Raw genomic sequence first — 23,842 nt, forward strand, 5'->3', positions numbered from 1 at the left:
CCACACATACCGCCTCTGTCCTCTCCACCATTCAGGTATATACTATATAATATATAAATGTCTCCTCTCCACACATACCGCCTCTGTCCTCTCCACCATTCAGGTATATACTATATAATATATAAATGTCTCCTCTCCACACATACCGCCTCTGTCCTCTCCACCATTCAGGTATATACTATGTAATATATAAATGTCTTCTCTCCACACATACCGCCTCTGTCCTCTCCACCATTCAGGTATATACTATGTAATATATAAATGTCTTCTCTCCACACATACCGCCTCTGTCCTCTCCACCATTCAGGTATATACTATGTAATATATAAATGTCTTCTCTCCACACATACCGCCTCTGTCCTCTCCACCATTCAGGTATATACTATATAATATATAAATGTCTCCTCTCCACACATACCGCCTCTGTCCTCTCCACCATTCAGATATATACTATATAATCCATAAATGTCTCCTCTCCACACATACCGCCTCTGTCCTCTCCACCATTCAGGTATATACTATATAATATATAAATGTCTCCTCCCCACACATACCGCCTCTGTCCTCTCCACCATTCAGATATATACTATATAATATATAAATGTCTCCTCTCCACACATACCGCCTCTGTCCTCTCCACCATTCAGGTATATACTATATAATCCATAAATGTCTTCTCTCCACACATACCGCCTCTGTCCTCTCCACCATTCAGGTATATACTATATAATCCATAAATGTCTCCTCTCCACACATACCGCCTCTGTCCTCTCCACCATTCAGGTATATACTATATAATCCATAAATGTCTTCTCTCCACACATACCGCCTCTGTCCTCTCCACCATTCAGATATATACTATATAATCCATAAATGTCTCCTCTCCACACATACCGCCTCTGTCCTCTCCACCATTCAGGTATATACTATATAATCCATAAATGTCTTCTCTCCACACATACCGCCTCTGTCCTCTCCACCATTCAGGTATATACTATATAATATATAAATGTCTTCTCTCCACACATACCGCCTCTGTCCTCTCCACCATTCAGGTATATACTATATAATCTATAAATGTCTCCTCTCCACACATACCGCCTCTGTCCTCTCCACCATTCAGGTATATACTATATAATCCATAAATGTCTTCTCTCCACACATACCGCCTCTGTCCTCTCCACCATTCAGGTATATACTATATAATATATAAATGTCTTCTCTCCACACATACCGCCTCTGTCCTCTCCACCATTCAGGTATATACTATATAATGTATAAATGTCTCCTCTCCACACATACCGCCTCTGTCCTCTCCACCATTCAGATATATACTATATAATCCATAAATGTCTTCTCTCCACACATACTGCCTCTGTCCTCTCCACCATTCAGGTATATACTATATAATATATAAATGTCTCCTCTCCACACATACCGCCTCTGTCCTCTCCACCATTCAGGTATATACTATATAATCTATAAATGTCTCCTCTCCACACATACCGCCTCTGTCCTCTCCACCATTCAGGTATATACTATATAATATATAAATGTCTTCTCTCCACACATACCGCCTCTGTCCTCTCCACCATTCAGGTATATACTATATAATATATAAATGTCTCCTCTCCACACATACCGCCTCTGTCCTCTCCACCATTCAGGTATATACTATATAATATATAAATGTCTTCTCTCCACACATACCGCCTCTGTCCTCTCCACCATTCAGGTATATACTATATAATGTATAAATGTCTCCTCTCCACACATACCGCCTCTGTCCTCTCCACCATTCAGGTATATACTATATAATATATAAATGTCTTCTCTCCACACATACCGCCTCTGTCCTCTCCACCATTCAGGTATATACTATATAATATATAAATGTCTTCTCTCCACACATACCGCCTCTGTCCTCTCCACCATTCAGGTATATACTATATAATCCATAAATGTCTTCTCTCCACACATACCGCCTCTGTCCTCTCCACCATTCAGGTATATACTATATAATCCATAAATGTCTCCTCTCCACACATACCGCCTCTGTCCTCTCCACCATTCAGGTATATACTATATAATCCATAAATGTCTTCTCTCCACACATACCGCCTCTGTCCTCTCCACCATTCAGGTATATACTATATAATATATAAATGTCTTCTCTCCACACATACCGCCTCTGTCCTCTCCACCATTCAGGTATATACTATATAATATATAAATGTCTTCTCTCCACACATACCGCCTCTGTCCTCTCCACCATTCAGGTATATACTATATAATCCATAAATGTCTTCTCTCCACACATACCGCCTCTGTCCTCTCCACCATTCAGGTATATACTATGTAATCATAAATGTCTTCTCTCCACACATACCGCCTCTGTCCTCTCCACCATTCAGGTATATACTATATAATACATAAATGTCTTCTCTCCACACATACCGCCTCTGTCCTCTCCACCATTCAGGTATATACTATATAATCCATAAATGTCTTCTCTCCACACATACCGCCTCTGTCCTCTCCACCATTCAGGTATATACTATATAATCCATAAATGTCTTCTCTCCACACATACCGCCTCTGTCCTCTCCACCATTCAGGTATATACTATATAATACATAAATGTCTTCTCTCCACACATACCGCCTCTGTCCTCTCCACCATTCAGGTATATACTATGTAATCCATAAATGTCTTCTCTCCACACATACCGCCTCTGTCCTCTCCACCATTCAGGTATATAATATATAAATGTCTCCTCTCCACACATACCGCCTCTGTCCTCTCCACCATTCAGGTATATACTATATAATCTATAAATGTCTTCTCTCCACACATACCGCCTCTGTCCTCTCCACCATTCAGATATATACTATATAATCTATAAATGTCTTCTCTCCACACATACTGCCTCTGTCCTCTCCACCATTCAGGTATATACTATATAATATATAAATGTCTTCTCTCCACACATACCGCCTCTGTCCTCTCCACCATTCAGGTATATACTATATAATATATAAATGTCTTCTCTCCACACATACCGCCTCTGTCCTCTCCACCATTCAGGTATATACTATATAATACATAAATGTCTTCTCTCCACACATACCGCCTCTGTCCTCTCCACCATTCAGGTATATACTATATAATCCATAAATGTCTTCTCTCCACACATACCGCCTCTGTCCTCTCCACCATTCAGGTATATACTATATAATCCATAAATGTCTTCTCTCCACACATACCGCCTCTGTCCTCTCCACCATTCAGGTATATACTATATAATACATAAATGTCTTCTCTCCACACATACCGCCTCTGTCCTCTCCACCATTCAGGTATATACTATGTAATCCATAAATGTCTTCTCTCCACACATACCGCCTCTGTCCTCTCCACCATTCAGGTATATAATATATAAATGTCTCCTCTCCACACATACCGCCTCTGTCCTCTCCACCATTCAGGTATATACTATATAATACATAAATGTCTCCTCTCCACACATACCGCCTCTGTCCTCTCCACCATTCAGGTATATACTATATAATCTATAAATGTCTTCTCTCCACACATACCGCCTCTGTCCTCTCCACCATTCAGATATATACTATATAATCTATAAATGTCTTCTCTCCACACATACTGCCTCTGTCCTCTCCACCATTCAGGTATATACTATATAATATATAAATGTCTTCTCTCCACACATACCGCCTCTGTCCTCTCCACCATTCAGGTATATACTATATAATATATAAATGTCTCCTCTCCACACATACCACCTCTGTCCTCTCCACCATTCAGGTATATACTATATAATATATAAATGTCTCCTCTCCACACATACCGCCTCTGTCCTCTCCACCATTCAGGTATATACTATATAATCCATAAATGTCTCCTCTCCACACATACCGCCTCTGTCCTCTCCACCATTCAGGTATATACTATATAATATATAAATGTCTCCTCTCCACACATACCGCCTCTGTCCTCTCCACCATTCAGGTATATACTATATAATCCATAAATGTCTCCTCTCCACACATACCGCCTCTGTCCTCTCCACCATTCAGGTATATACTATATAATATATAAATGTCTCCTCTCCACACATACCGCCTCTGTCCTCTCCACCATTCAGGTATATACTATATAATATATAAATGTCTCCTCTCCACACATACCGCCTCTGTCCTCTCCACCATTCAGGTATATACTATATAATCATAAATGTCTCCTCTCCACACATACCGCCTCTGTCCTCTCCACCATTCAGGTATATACTATATAATATATAAATGTCTCCTCTCCACATATACCGCCTCTGTCCTCTCCACCATTCAGGTATATACTATATAATCATAAATGTCTCCTCTCCACACATACCGCCTCTGTCCTCTCCACCATTCAGGTATATACTATATAATATATAAATGTCTTCTCTCCACACATACCGCCTCTGTCCTCTCCACCATTCAGATATATACTATATAATCTATAAATGTCTCCTCTCCACACATACCGCCTCTGTCCTCTCCACCATTCAGGTATATAATATATAAATGTCTCCTCTCCACACATACCGCCTCTGTCCTCTCCACCATTCAGGTATATACTATATAATCCATAAATGTCTTCTCTCCACACATACCGCCTCTGTCCTCTCCACCATTCAGGTATATACTATATACTATATAAATGTCTCCTCTCCACACATACCGCCTCTGTCCTCTCCACCATTCAGGTATATACTATATAATATATAAATGTCTCCTCTCCACACATACCGCCTCTGTCCTCTCCACCATTCAGGTATATACTATATAATCATAAATGTCTTCTCTCCACACATACCGCCTCTGTCCTCTCCACCATTCAGGTATATACTATATAATATATAAATGTCTCCTCTCCACATATACCGCCTCTGTCCTCTCCACCATTCAGGTATATACTATATAATCCATAAATGTCTCCTCTCCACACATACCGCCTCTGTCCTCTCCACCATTCAGGTATATACTATATAATATATAAATGTCTTCTCTCCACACATACCGCCTCTGTCCTCTCCACCATTCAGGTATATACTATATAATATATAAATGTCTTCTCTCCACACATACCGCCTCTGTCCTCTCCACCATTCAGGTATATACTATATAATCCATAAATGTCTTCTCTCCACACATACCGCCTCTGTCCTCTCCACCATTCAGGTATATACTATATAATATATAAATGTCTTCTCTCCACACATACCGCCTCTGTCCTCTCCACCATTCAGGTATATACTATATAATCCATAAATGTCTCCTCTCCACACATACCGCCTCTGCCCTCTCCACCATTCAGGTATATACTATATAATCCATAAATGTCTCCTCTCCACACATACCGCCTCTGTCCTCTCCACCATTCAGGTATATACTATATAATATATAAATGTCTTCTCTCCACACATACCGCCTCTGTCCTCTCCACCATTCAGGTATATACTATATAATATATAAATGTCTCCTCTCCACATATACCGCCTCTGTCCTCTCCACCATTCAGGTATATACTATATAATATATAAATGTCTCCTCTCCACACATACCGCCTCTGTCCTCTCCACCATTCAGGTATATACTATATAATCCATAAATGTCTTCTCTCCACACATACCGCCTCTGTCCTCTCCACCATTCAGATATATACTATATAATATATAAATGTCTCCTCTCCACACATACCGCCTCTGTCCTCTCCACCATTCAGGTATATACTATGTAATATATAAATGTCTCCTCTCCACACATACCGCCTCTGTCCTCTCCACCATTCAGGTATATACTATATAATATATAAATGTCTTCTCTCCACACATACCGCCTCTGTCCTCTCCACCATTCAGGTATATACTATACAATCCATAAATGTCTTCTCTCCACATATACCGCCTCTGTCCTCTCCACCATTCAGGTATATACTATATAATATATAAATGTCTTCTCTCCACACATACCGCCTCTGTCCTCTCCACCATTCAGGTATATACTATATAATATATAAATGTCTTCTCTCCACACATACCGCCTCTGTCCTCTCCACCATTCAGGTATATACTATATAATATATAAATGTCTTCTCTCCACACATACCGCCTCTGTCCTCTCCACCATTCAGGTATATACTATATAATCTATAAATGTCTCCTCTCCACACATACCGCCTCTGTCCTCTCCACCATTCAGGTATATACTATATAATATATAAATGTCTCCTCTCCACACATACCGCCTCTGTCCTCTCCACCATTCAGGTATATACTATATAATCCATAAATGTCTTCTCTCCACACATACCGCCTCTGTCCTCTCCACCATTCAGGTATATACTATATAATCATAAATGTCTTCTCTCCACACATACCGCCTCTGTCCTCTCCACCATTCAGGTATATACTATATAATCTATAAATGTCTTCTCTCCACACATACCGCCTCTGTCCTCTCCACCATTCAGGTATATACTATATAATCCATAAATGTCTCCTCTCCACACATACCGCCTCTGTCCTCTCCACCATTCAGGTATATACTATATAATCCATAAATGTCTCCTCTCCACACATACCGCCTCTGTCCTCTCCACCATTCAGGTATATACTATATAATCTATAAATGTCTCCTCTCCACACATACCGCCTCTGTCCTCTCCACCATTCAGGTATATACTATATAATCTATAAATGTCTCCTCTCCACACATACCGCCTCTGTCCTCTCCACCATTCAGGTATATACTATATAATCTATAAATGTCTCCTCTCCACACATACCGCCTCTGTCCTCTCCACCATTCAGGTATATACTATATAATCTATAAATGTCTCCTCTCCACACATACCGCCTCTGTCCTCTCCACCATTCAGGTATATACTATATAATCCATAAATGTCTCCTCTCCACACATACCGCCTCTGTCCTCTCCACCATTCAGGTATATACTATATAATCCATAAATGTCTTCTCTCCACACATACCGCCTCTGTCCTCTCCACCATTCAGGTATATACTATATAATATATAAATGTCTTCTCTCCACACATACCGCCTCTGTCCTCTCCACCATTCAGGTATATACTATATAATCCATAAATGTCTCCTCTCCACACATACCGCCTCTGTCCTCTCCACCATTCAGGTATATACTATATAATCCATAAATGTCTTCTCTCCACACATACCGCCTCTGTCCTCTCCACCATTCAGGTATATACTATATAATATATAAATGTCTTCTCTCCACACATACCGCCTCTGTCCTCTCTACCATTCAGGTATATACTATATAATCATAAATGTCTTCTCTCCACACATACCGCCTCTGTCCTCTCCACCATTCAGGTACATACTATATAATATATAAATGTCTCCTCTCCACACATACCGCCTCTGTCCTCTCCACCATTCAGGTATATACTATATAATCATAAATGTCTCCTCTCCACACATACCGCCTCTGTCCTCTCTACCATTCAGGTATATACTATATAATCATAAATGTCTTCTCTCCACACATACCGCCTCTGTCCTCTCCACCATTCAGGTATATACTATATAATCCATAAATGTCTCCTCTCCACACATACCGCCTCTGTCCTCTCCACCATTCAGGTATATACTATGTAATATATAAATGTCTTCTCTCCACACATACCGCCTCTGTCCTCTCTACCATTCAGGTATATACTATATAATCATAAATGTCTCCTCTCCACACATACCGCCTCTGTCCTCTCTACCATTCAGGTATATACTATATAATCATAAATGTCTCCTCTCCACACATACCGCCTCTGTCCTCTCCACCATTCAGGTATATACTATGTAATATATAAATGTCTTCTCTCCACACATACCGCCTCTGTCCTCTCCACCATTCAGGTATATACTATATAATATATAAATGTCTCCTCTCCACACATACCGCCTCTGTCCTCTCCACCATTCAGGTATATACTATGTAATCATAAATGTCTTCTCTCCACACATACCGCCTCTGTCCTCTCCACCATTCAGATATATACTATATAATATATAAATGTCTTCTCTCCACACATACCGCCTCTGTCTTCTCCACCATTCAGATATATACTATATAATATATAAATGTCTCCTCTCCACACATACCGCCTCTGTCCTCTCCACCATTCAGGTATATACTATGTAATATATAAATGTCTCCTCTCCACACATACCGCCTCTGTCCTCTCCACCATTCAGGTATATACTATATAATCCATAAATGTCTTCTCTCCACACATACCGCCTCTGTCCTCTCCACCATTCAGGTATATACTATATAATATATAAATGTCTTCTCTCCACACATACCGCCTCTGTCCTCTCCACCATTCAGGTATATACTATATAATATATAAATGTCTTCTCTCCACACATACCGCCTCTGTCCTCTCCACCATTCAGGTATATACTATATAATATATAAATGTCTTCTCTCCACACATACCGCCTCTGTCCTCTCCACCATTCAGGTATATACTATATAATCATAAATGTCTTCTCTCCACACATACCGCCTCTGTCCTCTCCACCATTCAGATATATACTATATAATATATAAATGTCTTCTCTCCACACATACCGCCTCTGTCCTCTCCACCATTCAGGTATATACTATATAATCCATAAATGTCTTCTCTCCACACATACCGCCTCTGTCCTCTCCACCATTCAGGTATATACTATATAATCATAAATGTCTTCTCTCCACACATACCGCCTCTGTCCTCTCCACCATTCAGATATATACTATATAATATATAAATGTCTTCTCTCCACACATACCGCCTCTGTCCTCTCCACCATTCAGATATATACTATATAATATATAAATGTCTTCTCTCCACACATACCGCCTCTGTCCTCTCCACCATTCAGGTATATACTATATAATCATAAATGTCTTCTCTCCACACATACCGCCTCTGTCCTCTCCACCATTCAGGTATATACTATATAATCTATAAATGTCTTCTCTCCACACATACCGCCTCTGTCCTCTCCACCATTCAGGTATATACTATATAATATATAAATGTCTCCTCTCCACACATACCGCCTCTGTCCTCTCCACCATTCAGGTATATACTATATAATCATAAATGTCTTCTCTCCACACATACCGCCTCTGTCCTCTCCACCATTCAGGTATATACTATATAATCATAAATGTCTTCTCTCCACACATACCGCCTCTGTCCTCTCCACCATTCAGGTATATACTATATAATCTATAAATGTCTCCTCTCCACACATACCGCCTCTGTCCTCTCCACCATTCAGGTATATACTATATAATCTATAAATGTCTTCTCTCCACACATACCGCCTCTGTCCTCTCCACCATTCAGGTATATACTATATAATATATAAATGTCTTCTCTCCACACATACCGCCTCTGTCCTCTCCACCATTCAGGTATATACTATGTAATATATAAATGTCTCCTCTCCACACATACCGCCTCTGTCCTCTCCACCATTCAGGTATATACTATATAATCCATAAATGTCTTCTCTCCACACATACCGCCTCTGTCCTCTCCACCATTCAGGTATATACTATATAATATATAAATGCCTTCTCTCCACACATACCGCCTCTGTCCTCTCCACCATTCAGGTATATACTATATAATATATAAATGTCTCCTCTCCACACATACCGCCTCTGTCCTCTCCACCATTCAGGTATATACTATATAATCCATAAATGTCTCCTCTCCACACATACCGCCTCTGTCCTCTCCACCATTCAGGTATATACTATATAATCCATAAATGTCTCCTCTCCACACATACCGCCTCTGTCCTCTCCACCATTCAGGTATATACTATATAATCTATAAATGTCTCCTCTCCACACATACCGCCTCTGTCCTCTCCACCATTCAGATATATACTATGTAATCATAAATGTCTCCTCTCCACACATACCGCCTCTGTCCTCTCCACCATTCAGATATATACTATATAATATATAAATGTCTCCTCTCCACACATACCGCCTCTGTCCTCTCCACCATTCAGGTATATACTATATAATCCATAAATGTCTCCTCTCCACACATACCGCCTCTGTCCTCTCCACCATTCAGGTATATACTATATAATCATAAATGTCTTCTCTCCACACATACCACCTCTGTCCTCTCCACCATTCAGGTATATACTATATAATCCATAAATGTCTCCTCTCCACACATACCGCCTCTGTCCTCTCCACCATTCAGGTATATACTATATAATATATAAATGTCTCCTCTCCACACATACCGCCTCTGTCCTCTCCACCATTCAGATATATACTATATAATATATAAATGTCTTCTCTCCACACATACCGCCTCTGTCCTCTCCACCATTCAGGTATATACTATATAATCCATAAATGTCTCCTCTCCACACATACCGCCTCTGTCCTCTCCACCATTCAGGTATATACTATATAATCATAAATGTCTTCTCTCCACACATACCGCCTCTGTCCTCTCCACCATTCAGGTATATACTATATAATCCATAAATGTCTCCTCTCCACACATACCGCCTCTGTCCTCTCCACCATTCAGGTATATACTATATAATCATAAATGTCTTCTCTCCACACATACCGCCTCTGTCCTCTCCACCATTCAGGTATATACTATATAATATATAAATGTCTCCTCTCCACACATACCGCCTCTGTCCTCTCCACCATTCAGGTATATACTATATAATCTATAAATGTCTTCTCTCCACACATACCGCCTCTGTCCTCTCCACCATTCAGGTATATACTATATAATATATAAATGTCTCCTCTCCACACATACCGCCTCTGTCCTCTCCACCATTCAGATATATACTATATAATATATAAAGGTCTCCTCTCCACACATACCGCCTCTGTCCTCTCCACCATTCAGGTATATACTATATAATATATAAATGTCTCCTCTCCACACATACCGCCTCTGTCCTCTCCACCATTCAGGTATATACTATATAATATATAAATGTCTTCTCTCCACACATACCGCCTCTGTCCTCTCCACCATTCAGGTATATACTATATAATCATAAATGTCTTCTCTCCACACATACCGCCTCTGTCCTCTCCACCATTCAGGTATATACTATATAATCTATAAATGTCTTCTCTCCACACATACCGCCTCTGTCCTCTCCACCATTCAGGTATATGCTATATAATCATAAATGTCTCCTCTCCACACATACTGCCTCTGTCCTCTCCACCATTCAGGTATATACTATGTAATCTATAAATGTCTCCTCTCCACACATACCGCCTCTGTCCTCTCCACCATTCAGGTATATACTATATAATCTATAAATGTCTTCTCTCCACACATACCGCCTCTGTCCTCTCCACCATTCAGGTATATACTATATAATATATAAATGTCTTCTCTCCACACATACCGCCTCTGTCCTCTCCACCATTCAGGTATATACTATATAATCTATAAATGTCTTCTCTCCACACATACCGCCTCTGTCCTCTCCACCATTCAGGTATATACTATATAATCATAAATGTCTTCTCTCCACACATACCGCCTCTGTCCTCTCCACCATTCAGGTATATACTATATAATCTATAAATGTCTTCTCTCCACACATACCGCCTCTGTCCTCTCCACCATTCAGGTATATACTATATAATATATAAATGTCTTCTCTCCACACATACCGCCTCTGTCCTCTCCACCATTCAGGTATATACTATATAATATATAAATGTCTCCTCTCCACACATACCGCCTCTGTCCTCTCCACCATTCAGGTATATACTATATAATCCATAAATGTCTCCTCTCCACACATACCGCCTCTGTCCTCTCCACCATTCAGGTATATACTATGTAATCATAAATGTCTTCTCTCCACACATACCGCCTCTGTCCTCTCCACCATTCAGGTATATACTATATAATCCATAAATGTCTTCTCTCCACACATACCGCCTCTGTCCTCTCCACCATTCAGGTATATACTATATAATCATAAATGTCTCCTCTCCACACATACTGCCTCTGTCCTCTCCACCATTCAGGTATATACTATATAATCTATAAATGTCTCCTCTCCACACATACCGCCTCTGTCCTCTCCACCATTCAGGTATATACTATGTAATATATAAATGTCTCCTCTCCACACATACCGCCTCTGTCCTCTCCACCATTCAGGTATATAATATATAATATATAAATGTCTTCTCTCCACACATACCGCCTCTGTCCTCTCCACCATTCAGGTACATACTATATAATATATAAATGTCTCCTCTCCACACATACCGCCTCTGTCCTCTCTACCATTCAGGTATATACTATATAATATATAAATGTCTCCTCTCCACACATACCGCCTCTGTCCTCTCCACCATTCAGGTATATACTATATAATATATAAATGTCTTCTCTCCACACATACCGCCTCTGTCCTCTCCACCATTCAGGTATATACTATATAATCTATAAATGTCTCCTCTCCACACATACCGCCTCTGTCCTCTCCACCATTCAGGTATATACTATATAATCATAAATGTCTTCTCTCCACACATACCGCCTCTGTCCTCTCCACCATTCAGGTATATACTATATAATATATAAATGTCTTCTCTCCACACATACCGCCTCTGTCCTCTCCACCATTCAGGTATATACTATATAATCCATAAATGTCTCCTCTCCACACATACCGCCTCTGTCCTCTCCACCATTCAGGTATATACTATATAATATATAAATGTCTTCTCTCCACACATACCGCCTCTGTCCTCTCCACCATTCAGGTATATACTATGTAATATATAAATGTCTCCTCTCCACACATACCGCCTCTGTCCTCTCCACCATTCAGGTATATACTATGTAATCCATAAATGTCTCCTCTCCACACATACCGCCTCTGTCCTCTCCACCATTCAGGTATATACTATATAATATATAAATGTCTTCTCTCCACACATACCGCCTCTGTCCTCTCCACCATTCAGGTATATACTATATAATATATAAATGTCTTCTCTCCACACATACCGCCTCTGTCCTCTCCACCATTCAGGTATATACTATATAATCCATAAATGTCTCCTCTCCACACATACCGCCTCTGTCCTCTCCACCATTCAGGTATATACTATATAATCCATAAATGTCTCCTCTCCACACATACCGCCTCTGTCCTCTCCACCATTCAGGTATATACTATATAATCCATAAATGTCTCCTCTCCACACATACCGCCTCTGTCCTCTCCACCATTCAGGTATATACTATATAATATATAAATGTCTTCTCTCCACACATACCGCCTCTGTCCTCTCCACCATTCAGGTATATACTATATAATATATAAATGTCTCCTCTCCACACATACCGCCTCTGTCCTCTCCACCATTCAGGTATATACTATATAATATATAAATGTCTTCTCTCCACACATACCGCCTCTGTCCTCTCCACCATTCAGGTATATACTATATAATATATAAATGTCTCCTCTCCACACATACCGCCTCTGTCCTCTCCACCATTCAGGTATATACTATATAATCCATAAATGTCTTCTCTCCACACATACCGCCTCTGTCCTCTCCACCATTCAGGTATATACTATGTAATCCATAAATGTCTCCTCTCCACACATACCGCCTCTGTCCTCTCCACCATTCAGGTATATACTATGTAATATATAAATGTCTTCTCTCCACACATACCGCCTCTGTCCTCTCCACCATTCAGGTATATACTATATAATCCATAAATGTCTTCTCTCCACACATACCGCCTCTGTCCTCTCCACCATTCAGATATATACTATATAATCCATAAATGTCTCCTCTCCACACATACCGCCTCTGTCCTCTCCACCATTCAGGTATATACTATGTAATATATAAATGTCTTCTCTCCACACATACCGCCTCTGTCCTCTCCACCATTCAGGTATATACTACATAATATATAAATGTCTCCTCTCCACACATACCGCCTCTGTCCTCTCCACCATTCAGGTATATACTATATAATCCATAAATGTCTTCTCTCCACACATACCGCCTCTGTCCTCTCCACCATTCAGATATATACTATATAATCCATAAATGTCTCCTCTCCACACATACCGCCTCTGTCCTCTCCACCATTCAGGTATATACTATGTAATATATAAATGTCTTCTCTCCACACATACCGCCTCTGTCCTCTCCACCATTCAGGTATATACTATGTAATATATAAATGTCTTCTCTCCACACATACCGCCTCTGTCCTCTCCACCATTCAGGTATATACTATATAATATATAAATGTCTCCTCTCCACACATACCGCCTCTGTCCTCTCCACCATTCAGGTATATACTATATAATATATAAATGTCTCCTCTCCACACATACCGCCTCTGTCCTCTCCACCATTCAGGTATATACTATATAATATATAAATGTCTCCTCTCCACACATACCGCCTCTGTCCTCTCCACCATTCAGGTATATACTATATAATATATAAATGTCTCCTCTCCACACATACCGCCTCTGTCCTCTCCACCATTCAGGTATATACTATATAATCTATAAATGTCTTCTCTCCACACATACCGCCTCTGTCCTCTCCACCATTCAGGTATATACTATATAATCCATAAATGTCTTCTCTCCACACATACCGCCTCTGTCCTCTCCACCATTCAGGTATATACTATATAATATATAAATGTCTCCTCTCCACACATACCGCCTCTGTCCTCTCCACCATTCAGGTATATACTACATAATATATAAATGTCTCCTCTCCACACATACCACCTCTGTCCTCTCCACCATTCAGGTATATACTATATAATCCATAAATGTCTTCTCTCCACACATACCGCCTCTGTCCTCTCCACCATTCAGGTATATACTATATAATCCATAAATGTCTCCTCTCCACACATACCGCCTCTGTCCTCTCCACCATTCAGGTATATACTATGTAATATATAAATGTCTCCTCTCCACACATACCGCCTCTGTCCTCTCCACCATTCAGGTATATACTATATAATATATAAATGTCTTCTCTCCACACATACCGCCTCTGTCCTCTCCACCATTCAGGTATATACTATATAATATATAAATGTCTTCTCTCCACACATACCGCCTCTGTCCTCTCCACCATTCAGGTATATACTATGTAATATATAAATGTCTTCTCTCCACACATACCGCCTCTGTCCTCTCCACCATTCAGGTATATACTACATAATATATAAATGTCTCCTCTCCACACATACCGCCTCTGTCCTCTCCACCATTCAGGTATATACTATGTAATCATAAATGTCTTCTCTCCACACATACCGCCTCTGTCCTCTCCACCATTCAGGTATATACTATGTAATATATAAATGTCTTCTCTCCACACATACCGCCTCTGTCCTCTCCACCATTCAGGTATATACTATATAATCCATAAATGTCTCCTCTCCACACATACCGCCTCTGTCCTCTCCACCATTCAGGTATATACTATATAATATATAAATGTCTTCTCTCCACACATACCGCCTCTGTCCTCTCCACCATTCAGGTATATACTACATAATATATAAATGTCTCCTCTCCACACATACCGCCTCTGTCCTCTCCACCATTCAGGTATATACTATATAATATATAAATGTCTTCTCTCCACACATACCGCCTCTGTCCTCTCCACCATTCAGGTATATACTATATAATCCATAAATGTCTTCTCTCCACACATACCGCCTCTGTCCTCTCCACCATTCAGGTATATACTATATAATCCATAAATGTCTCCTCTCCACACATACCGCCTCTGTCCTCTCCACCATTCAGGTATATACTATATAATATATAAATGTCTTCTCTCCACACATACCGCCTCTGTCCTCTCCACCATTCAGGTATATACTATATAATCCATAAATGTCTCCTCTCCACCATTTGGGCAGATACTAGCACAGGTCTGTTTGTCCATCTTTCCTTCCATCTAGATGTGTCCACTTTATCCCGCATTCGTTTCATGTTCCTTTCCGTTTAATCATCATTCAGATATTGAATACAGCATTTATGTTTATTATAATATCTCTCTTATATATTCTGTGAGTCTTATGTCTTTTACTCACGGCCATCTAATTTGTATCTTCATGTTTAGCTTCTGCTCAGGCGCACTAATGATGTATACTGCCTTTGGAGGCGGCGTCTTTGCTGGTACCAGCGCATGCGCTTTACGAGCTTTCCTTTTTTTGATCTTTGCTTTTCCACTGCTGCCTCTCTGCTTCATTTGCGGCTGCTATGTGCCATGGCCCCTGTGCAGTCTCATTGGTGTAATTGCTCTTCAGCGCGGCTGCCTCCCTTCTTCTGCTCCATCACACCGGTGATGTGTTTTCTCTGATTACTTCACCTATTTATTTCCTGACATGGGCACCTCTGAGATCTTCCCCTGATAAAGCCGCTGGCAGCAGCGATGCTCGGGGGCTTTGCTCCCCTTTCTCACTTCCCCTCTATACATGAGCCTCTCTGGAGCCTCCCCGGCGGCCGTGACATCAGACATCAACCGTTCCTCGTGCATTCTGCGGCACCTGCAGATCAAACACCACAGGTTGTACACACCACATAGTTGGGGGATTTTACCATCTACGTCTGGCCAGGTTTCCAGACCTGGAGATACACGCACGCCTCGTGGTCTGGATCTCACATGACATCTCACCTATGCCCAGAGCGTATTTGGGTTAATACTATTGGGAGGATGCGGCTTCAGGTTATTCATTACTCTTGTCGTCACATGTTCTCTAATCTTCATCCAGCCCTATTTTGTGAATGTGTCTGTTCCTCTCCGAACAATAACAAATACTCGGAGGTCACATGAGCAACAACTACACTCGCTCCTCACTAATAATGATCCTAAATACACAAACTCAAAAGGCGCAAGATGAAGGCTTTACAGTGGCCCTCACAGTCCCCTGATCTCAACATCATAAAAATAAAGGATAGAGACGAGCCAGGAATCTCATGAACTGGAAGATTGTCCAAGGAAGAATCGATGAAAATCCCTCGTACAAGAAGTGAAAGACTCTTGGCTGGTTACAAAGTGTTTACAAGCTGTGATAGTTACAACAGGGCGCGATAATAGGAACTAACCATACAGGGTGCCCAAACGTCTGCATCAGAAGATAATGTATGGAAACTGCTGCGGAATATGTTACCACTATATAAAAACAAACATTATTATTATTATTACGATTATCAGCCCAGTTTCCAATGTTCAAAGGGAAAAAATCTGGATATTTGTTTTGCCTAAAATACATAGAAAAGATGTCACCTGTAACTTTACTCCTTCTAGAGATCATTTATCTTCAAGAACAGCAATTTTGCCCAGGGGCGTCCAACCTGTCACACACCACTGTACGTGCTCCATAAGTGGTGCTGGGAGTAGGACTGCAGTAACCTTGTCTTGGTGCATGGGGAGGATGAACAGGAGAGTCACCGACTAGATCTCCAGAGGTCTAGAAGACCCAGAAGCCGCGGTTCCATCAGGGAGATACAAGCTCCTATGTGTTATAGGTCACTGGTCTGTGTGCGATGGAAGGATGGAGGCAGCGGAGACAGATAACTGCACAATCCGCCATGTAGAGACGGGCGACCGCGACATCGAACACCCCGCATGTAGGAACGGAACCAGAGGAAGAAACCGGGAGCTTCCACAGGACCGGACATTGCCCCCTGTATGCCCTGCACACAGCGAGAGAGAGAGGGTCCGACAAGACCCCAGAGCAGCCTGTGCCCACAGTGAGAAGGTGCAATACACACGGCTCTACCTACCTGGGGATGGCCGAAAGCGGAGCTCCTCCACCACAACGTGCGAGTACAGATCCCGGTGTCCTTCTACATAATCCCACTCCTCCACCGAGAAATAGAGAGCGACGTCCTGACACCGGAGAGGAACCTGACAACAACGAGAGCGGCATCACCCAGAATCCTCCAGTGTATACTGTATAATCTCCCAGCAGTCTCCTCTCATCACCCAGAATCCTCCAGTGTATACTGTATAATCTCCCAGCAGTCTCCTCTCATCACCCAGAATCCTCCAGTATATACTATATAATCTCCCAGCAGTCTCCTCTCATCACCCAGAATCCTCCAGTGTATACTATATAATCTCCCAGCAGTCTCCTCCCATCACCCAGAATCCTCCAGTATATACTATATAATCTCCCAGTGTCCTCCCATCACCCAGAATCCTCCAGTGTACACTGTATAATCTCCCAGCAGTCTCCTCTCATCACCCAGAATCCTCCAGTGTATACTGCATAATCTCCCAGCAGTCTCCTCCCATCACCCAGAATCCTCCAGTGTATACTGTATAATCTCCCAGCAGTCTCCTCTCATCACCCAGAATCCTCCAGTGTATACTGCATAATCTCCCAGCAGTCTCCTCTCATCACCCAGAATCCTCCAGTGTATACTGTATAATCTCCCAGCAGTCTCCTCTCATCACCCAGAATCCTCCAGTGTATACTGTATAATCTCCCAGCAGTCTCCTCTCATCACCCAGAATCCTCCAGTGTATACTGTATAATCTCCCAGCAGTCTCCTCTCATCACCCAGAATCCTCCAGTGTATACTGCATAATCTCCCAGCAGTCTCCTCTCATCAACCCAGAAAACTCCAGTGTACACTGTATAATCTCCTAGCAGTATCCCCTCATCACCCAGAATCCTCCAGTGTATACTGTATAATCTCCCAGCAGTCTCCTCTCATCACCCAGAATCCTCCAGTGTACACTGTATAATCTCCCAGCAGTCTCCTCTCATCAACCCAGAATCCTCCAGTGTATACTGCATAATCTCCCAGCAGTCTCCTCTCATCACCCAGAATCCTCCAGTGTATACTGCATAATCTCCCAGCAGTCTCCTCTCATCACCCAGAATCCTCCAGTGTCTACTGTATAATCTCCCAGCAGTCTCCTCTAATCACCCAGAATCCTCCAGTGTCTACTGTATAATCTCCCAGCAGTCTCCTCTAATCACCCAGAATCCTCCAGTGTACACTGTATAATCTCCCAGCAGTCTCCTCTCATCACCCAGAATCCTCCAGTGTACACTGTATAATCTCCCAGCAGTCTCCTCTCATCACCCAGAATCCTCCAGTGTATACTGCATAATCTCCCAGCAGTCTCCTCTCATCACCCAGAATCCTCCAGTGTATACTGCATAATCTCCCAGCAGTCTCCTCCCATCACCCAGAATCCTCCAGTGTATACTGTATAATCTCCCAGCAGTCTCCTCTCATCACCCAGAATCCTCCAGTGTATACTGCATAATCTCCCAGCAGTCTCCTCTCATCAACCCAGAATCCTCCAGTGTATACTGTATAATCTCCCAGCAGTCTCCTCTCATCACCCAGAATCCTCCAGTGTATACTGCATAATCTCCCAGCAGTCTCCTCTCATCAACCCAGAATCCTCCAGTGTATACTGTATAATCTCCTAGCAGTATCCCCTCATCACCCAGAATCCTCCAGTGTACACTGTATAATCTCCCAGCAGTTGCCTCTCATCACCCAGAATCCTCCAGTGTATACTGCATAATCTCCCAGCAGTCTCCTCTCATCACCCAGAATCCTCCAGTGTATACTGCATAATCTCCCAGCAGTCTCCTCCCATCACCCAGAATCCTCCAGTGTATACTGCATAATCTCCCAGCAGTCTCCTCTCATCACCCAGAATCCTCCAGTGTATACTGCATAATCTCCCAGCAGTCTCCTCCCATCACCCAGAATCCTCCAGTGTATACTGTATAATCTCCCAGCAGTCTCCTCCCATCACCCAGAATCCTCCAGTGTATACTGTATAATCTCCCAGCAGTCTCCTCTCATCACCCAGAATCCTCCAGTGTATACTGTATAATCTCCCAGCAGTCTCCTCTCATCACCCAGAATCCTCCAGTGTATACTGTATAATCTCCCAGCAGTCTCCTCTCATCACCCAGAATCCTCCAGTGTACACTGTATAATCTCCCAGCAGTCGCCTCTCATCACCCAGAATCCTCCAGTGTACACTGTACAATCTCCCAGCAGTCTCCTCTCATCACCCAGAATCCTCCAGTGTATACTGTATAATCTCCCAGCAGTCTCCTCTCACCACCCAGAATCCTCCAGTGTATACTGTATAATCTCCCAGCAGCCTCCTCTCATCACCCAGAATCCTCCAGTGTACACTGTATAATCTCCCAGCAGTCTCCTCATCACCCAGAATCCTCCAGTGTACACTGTATAATCTCCCAGCAGTCGCCTCTCATCACCCAGAATCCTCCAGTGTATACTGCATAATCTCCCAGCAGTCTCCTCTCATCACCCAAAATCCTCCAGTGTACACTGTATAATCTCCCAGCAGTCTCCTCTCATCAACCCAGAATCCTCCAGTGTATACTGTATAATCTCCTAGCAGTATCCCCTCATCACCCAGAATCCTCCAGTGTATACTGCATAATCTCCCAGCAGTCTCCTCTCATCACCCAGAATCCTCCAGTGTACACTGTATAATCTCCCAGCAGTCTCCTCTCATCAACCCAGAATCCTCCAGTGTATACTGTATAATCTCCCAGCAGTCTCCTCTCATCACCCAGAATCCTCCAGTGTATACTGTATAATCTCCCAGCAGTCTCCTCTCATCACCCAGAATCCTCCAGTGTATACTGTATAATCTCCCAGCAGTCTCCTCATCACCCAGAATCCTCCAGTGTACACTGTATAATCTCCCAGCAGTCTCCTCTCATCACCCAGAATCCTCCAGTGTATACTGTATAATCTCCCAGCAGTCTCCTCCCATCACCCAGAATCCTCCAGTGTATACTGTATAATCTCCCAGCAGTCTCCTCCCATCACCCAGAATCCTCCAGTGTATACTGTATAATCTCCCAGCAGTCTCCTCTCATCACCCAGAATCCTCCAGTGTATACTGTATCCTCCAGTGTACACTGTATATTCTCCCACCAGTCTCCTCATCACCCAGAATCCTCCAGTGTACACTGTATAATCTCCCAGCAGTCTCCTCTCATCACCCAGAATCCTCCAGTGTATACTGTATAATCTCCCAGCAGTCTCCTCCCATCACCCAGAATCCTCCAGTGTATACTGTATAATCTCCCAGCAGTCTCCTCTCATCACCCAGAATCCTCCAGTGTATACTGTATAATCTCCCAGCAGTCTCCTCTCATCACCCAGAATCCTCCAGTGTATACTGTATAATCTCCCAGCTGTCTCCTCTCATCACCCAGAATCCTCCAGTGTATACTGTATAATCTCCCAGCAGTCTCCTCTCATCACCCAGAATCCTCCAGTGTATACTGTATAATCTCCCAGCAGTCTCCTCTCATCACCCAGAATCCTCCAGTGTATACTGTATAATCTCCCAGCTGTCTCCTCTCATCACCCAGAATCCTCCAGTGTATACTGTATAATCTCCCACCAGTCTCCTCTCATCACCCAGAATCCTCCAGTGTATACTGTATAATCTCCCAGCAGTCTCCTCTCATCACCCAGAATCCTCCAGTGTATACTGTATAATCTCCCAGCTGTCTCCTCCCATCACCCAGAATCCTCCAGTGTATACTGTATAATCTCCCAGCAGTCTCCTCCCATCACCCAGAATCCTCCAGTGTATACTGTATAATCTCCCAGCAGTCTCCTCCCATCACCCAGAATCCTCCAGTGTATACTGTATAATCTCCCAGCAGTCTCCTCCCATCACCCAGAATCCTCCAGTGTATACTGTATAATCTCCCAGCAGTCTCCTCTCATCACCCAGAATCCTCCAGTGTATACTGTATCCTCCAGTGTACACTGTATATTCTCCCACCAGTCTCCTCATCACCCAGAATCCTCCAGTGTACACTGTATAATCTCCCAGCAGTCTCCTCTCATCACCCAGAATCCTCCAGTGTATACTGTATAATCTCCCAGCAGTCTCCTCCCATCACCCAGAATCCTCCAGTGTATACTGTATAATCTCCCAGCAGTCTCCTCTCATCACCCAGAATCCTCCAGTGTATACTGTATAATCTCCCAGCTGTCTCCTCTCATCACCCAGAATCCTCCAGTGTATACTGTATAATCTCCCACCAGTCTCCTCTCATCACCCAGAGTCCTCCAGTGTACACTGTATAATCTCCCAGCAGTCTCCTCCCATCACCCAGAATCCTCCAGTGTATACTGTATAATATCCCAGCAGTCTCCTCATCACCCAGAATCCTCCAGTGTACACTGTATAATCTCCCAGCAGTCTCCTCTCATCACCCAGAATCCTCCAGTGTATACTGTATAATATCCCAGCAGTCTCCTCATCACCCAGAATCCTCCAGTGTACACTGTATAATCTCCCAGCAGTCTCCTCTCATCACCCAGAATCCTCCAGTGTATACTGTATAATCTCCCAGCAGTCTCCTCTCATCAACCCAGAATCCTCCAGTGAATACTGTATAATCTCCCAGCAGTCTCCTCTCATCACCCAGAATCCTCCAGTGTACACTGTATAATCTCCCAGCAGTCTCCTCTCATCACCCAGAATCCTCCAGTGTATACTGTATAATCTCCCAGCAGTCTCCTCTCATCACCCAGAGTCCTCCAGTGTATACTGTATAATCTCCCAGCAGTCTCCTCTCATCACCCAGAATCCTCCAGTGTATACTGTATAATCTCCCAGCAGTCTCCTCCCATCACCCAGAATCCTCCAGTGTATACTGTATAATATCCCAGCAGTCTCCTCATCACCCAGAATCCTCCAGTGTACACTGTATAATCTCCCAGCAGTCTCCTCTCATCACCCAGAATCCTCCAGTGTATACTGTATAATCTCCCAGCAGTCTCCTCTCATCACCCAGAATCCTCCAGTGTACACTGTATAATCTCCCAGCAGTCTCCTCTCATCACCCAGAATCCTCCAGTGTATACTGTATAATCTCCCAGCAGTCTCCTCTCATCACCCAGAATCCTCCAGTGTATACTGTATAATCTCCCAGCAGTCTCCTCTCATCACCCAGAATCCTCCAGTGTATACTGTATAATCTCCCAGCAGTCTCCTCTCATCACCCAGAATCCTCCAGTGTACACTGTATAATCTCCCAGCAGTCTCCTCTCATCACCCAGAATCCTCCAGTGTATACTGTATAATCTCCCAGCAGTCTCCTCCCATCACCCAGAATCCTCCAGTGTACACTGTATAATCTCCCAGCAGTCTCCTCTCATCACCCAGAATCCTCCAGTGTATACTGTATTATCTCCCAGCAGTCTCCTCTCATCAACCCAGAATCCTCCAGTGAATACTGTATAATCTCCCAGCAGTCTCCTCTCATCACCCAGAATCCTCCAGTGTACACTGTATAATCTCCCAGCAGTCTCCTCTCATCACCCAGAATCCTCCAGTGTATACTGTATTATCTCCCAGCAGTCTCCTCCCATCCCCCAGAATCCTCCAGTGTATACTGTATTATCTCCCAGCAGTCTCCTCCCATCCCCCAGAATCCTCCAGTGTACACTGTATAATCTCCCAGCAGTCTCCTCTCATCACCCAGAATCCTCCAGTGTACACTGTATAATCTCCCAGCAGTCTCCTCTCATCACCCAGAATCCTCCAGTGTATACTGTATAATCTCCCAGCAGTCTCCTCTCATCACCCAGAATCCTTCAGTGTATACTGTATAATCTCCCAGCAGT

General features: G+C 42.8%; 1 protein-coding gene across 1 annotated transcript in view; it reads right to left on the bottom strand.

Moving 5' to 3' along the window:
- The window catches only part of LOC138638951 (zinc finger protein 568-like), a 192,262-nt gene that overhangs the window by 119,981 nt on the left and 48,439 nt on the right, over nt 1-23,842 (bottom strand). The window contains exon 3 of the mRNA XM_069728713.1: nt 17,954-18,077. Within this exon, the coding sequence (XP_069584814.1) occupies nt 17,954-18,077 (124 nt within the window). The remainder of the gene's footprint in view (nt 1-17,953; nt 18,078-23,842) is intronic.

Source organism: Ranitomeya imitator, chromosome 5 (assembly GCF_032444005.1).
Source record: "Ranitomeya imitator isolate aRanImi1 chromosome 5, aRanImi1.pri, whole genome shotgun sequence".
Lineage (NCBI taxonomy): Eukaryota > Metazoa > Chordata > Amphibia > Anura > Dendrobatidae > Ranitomeya > Ranitomeya imitator.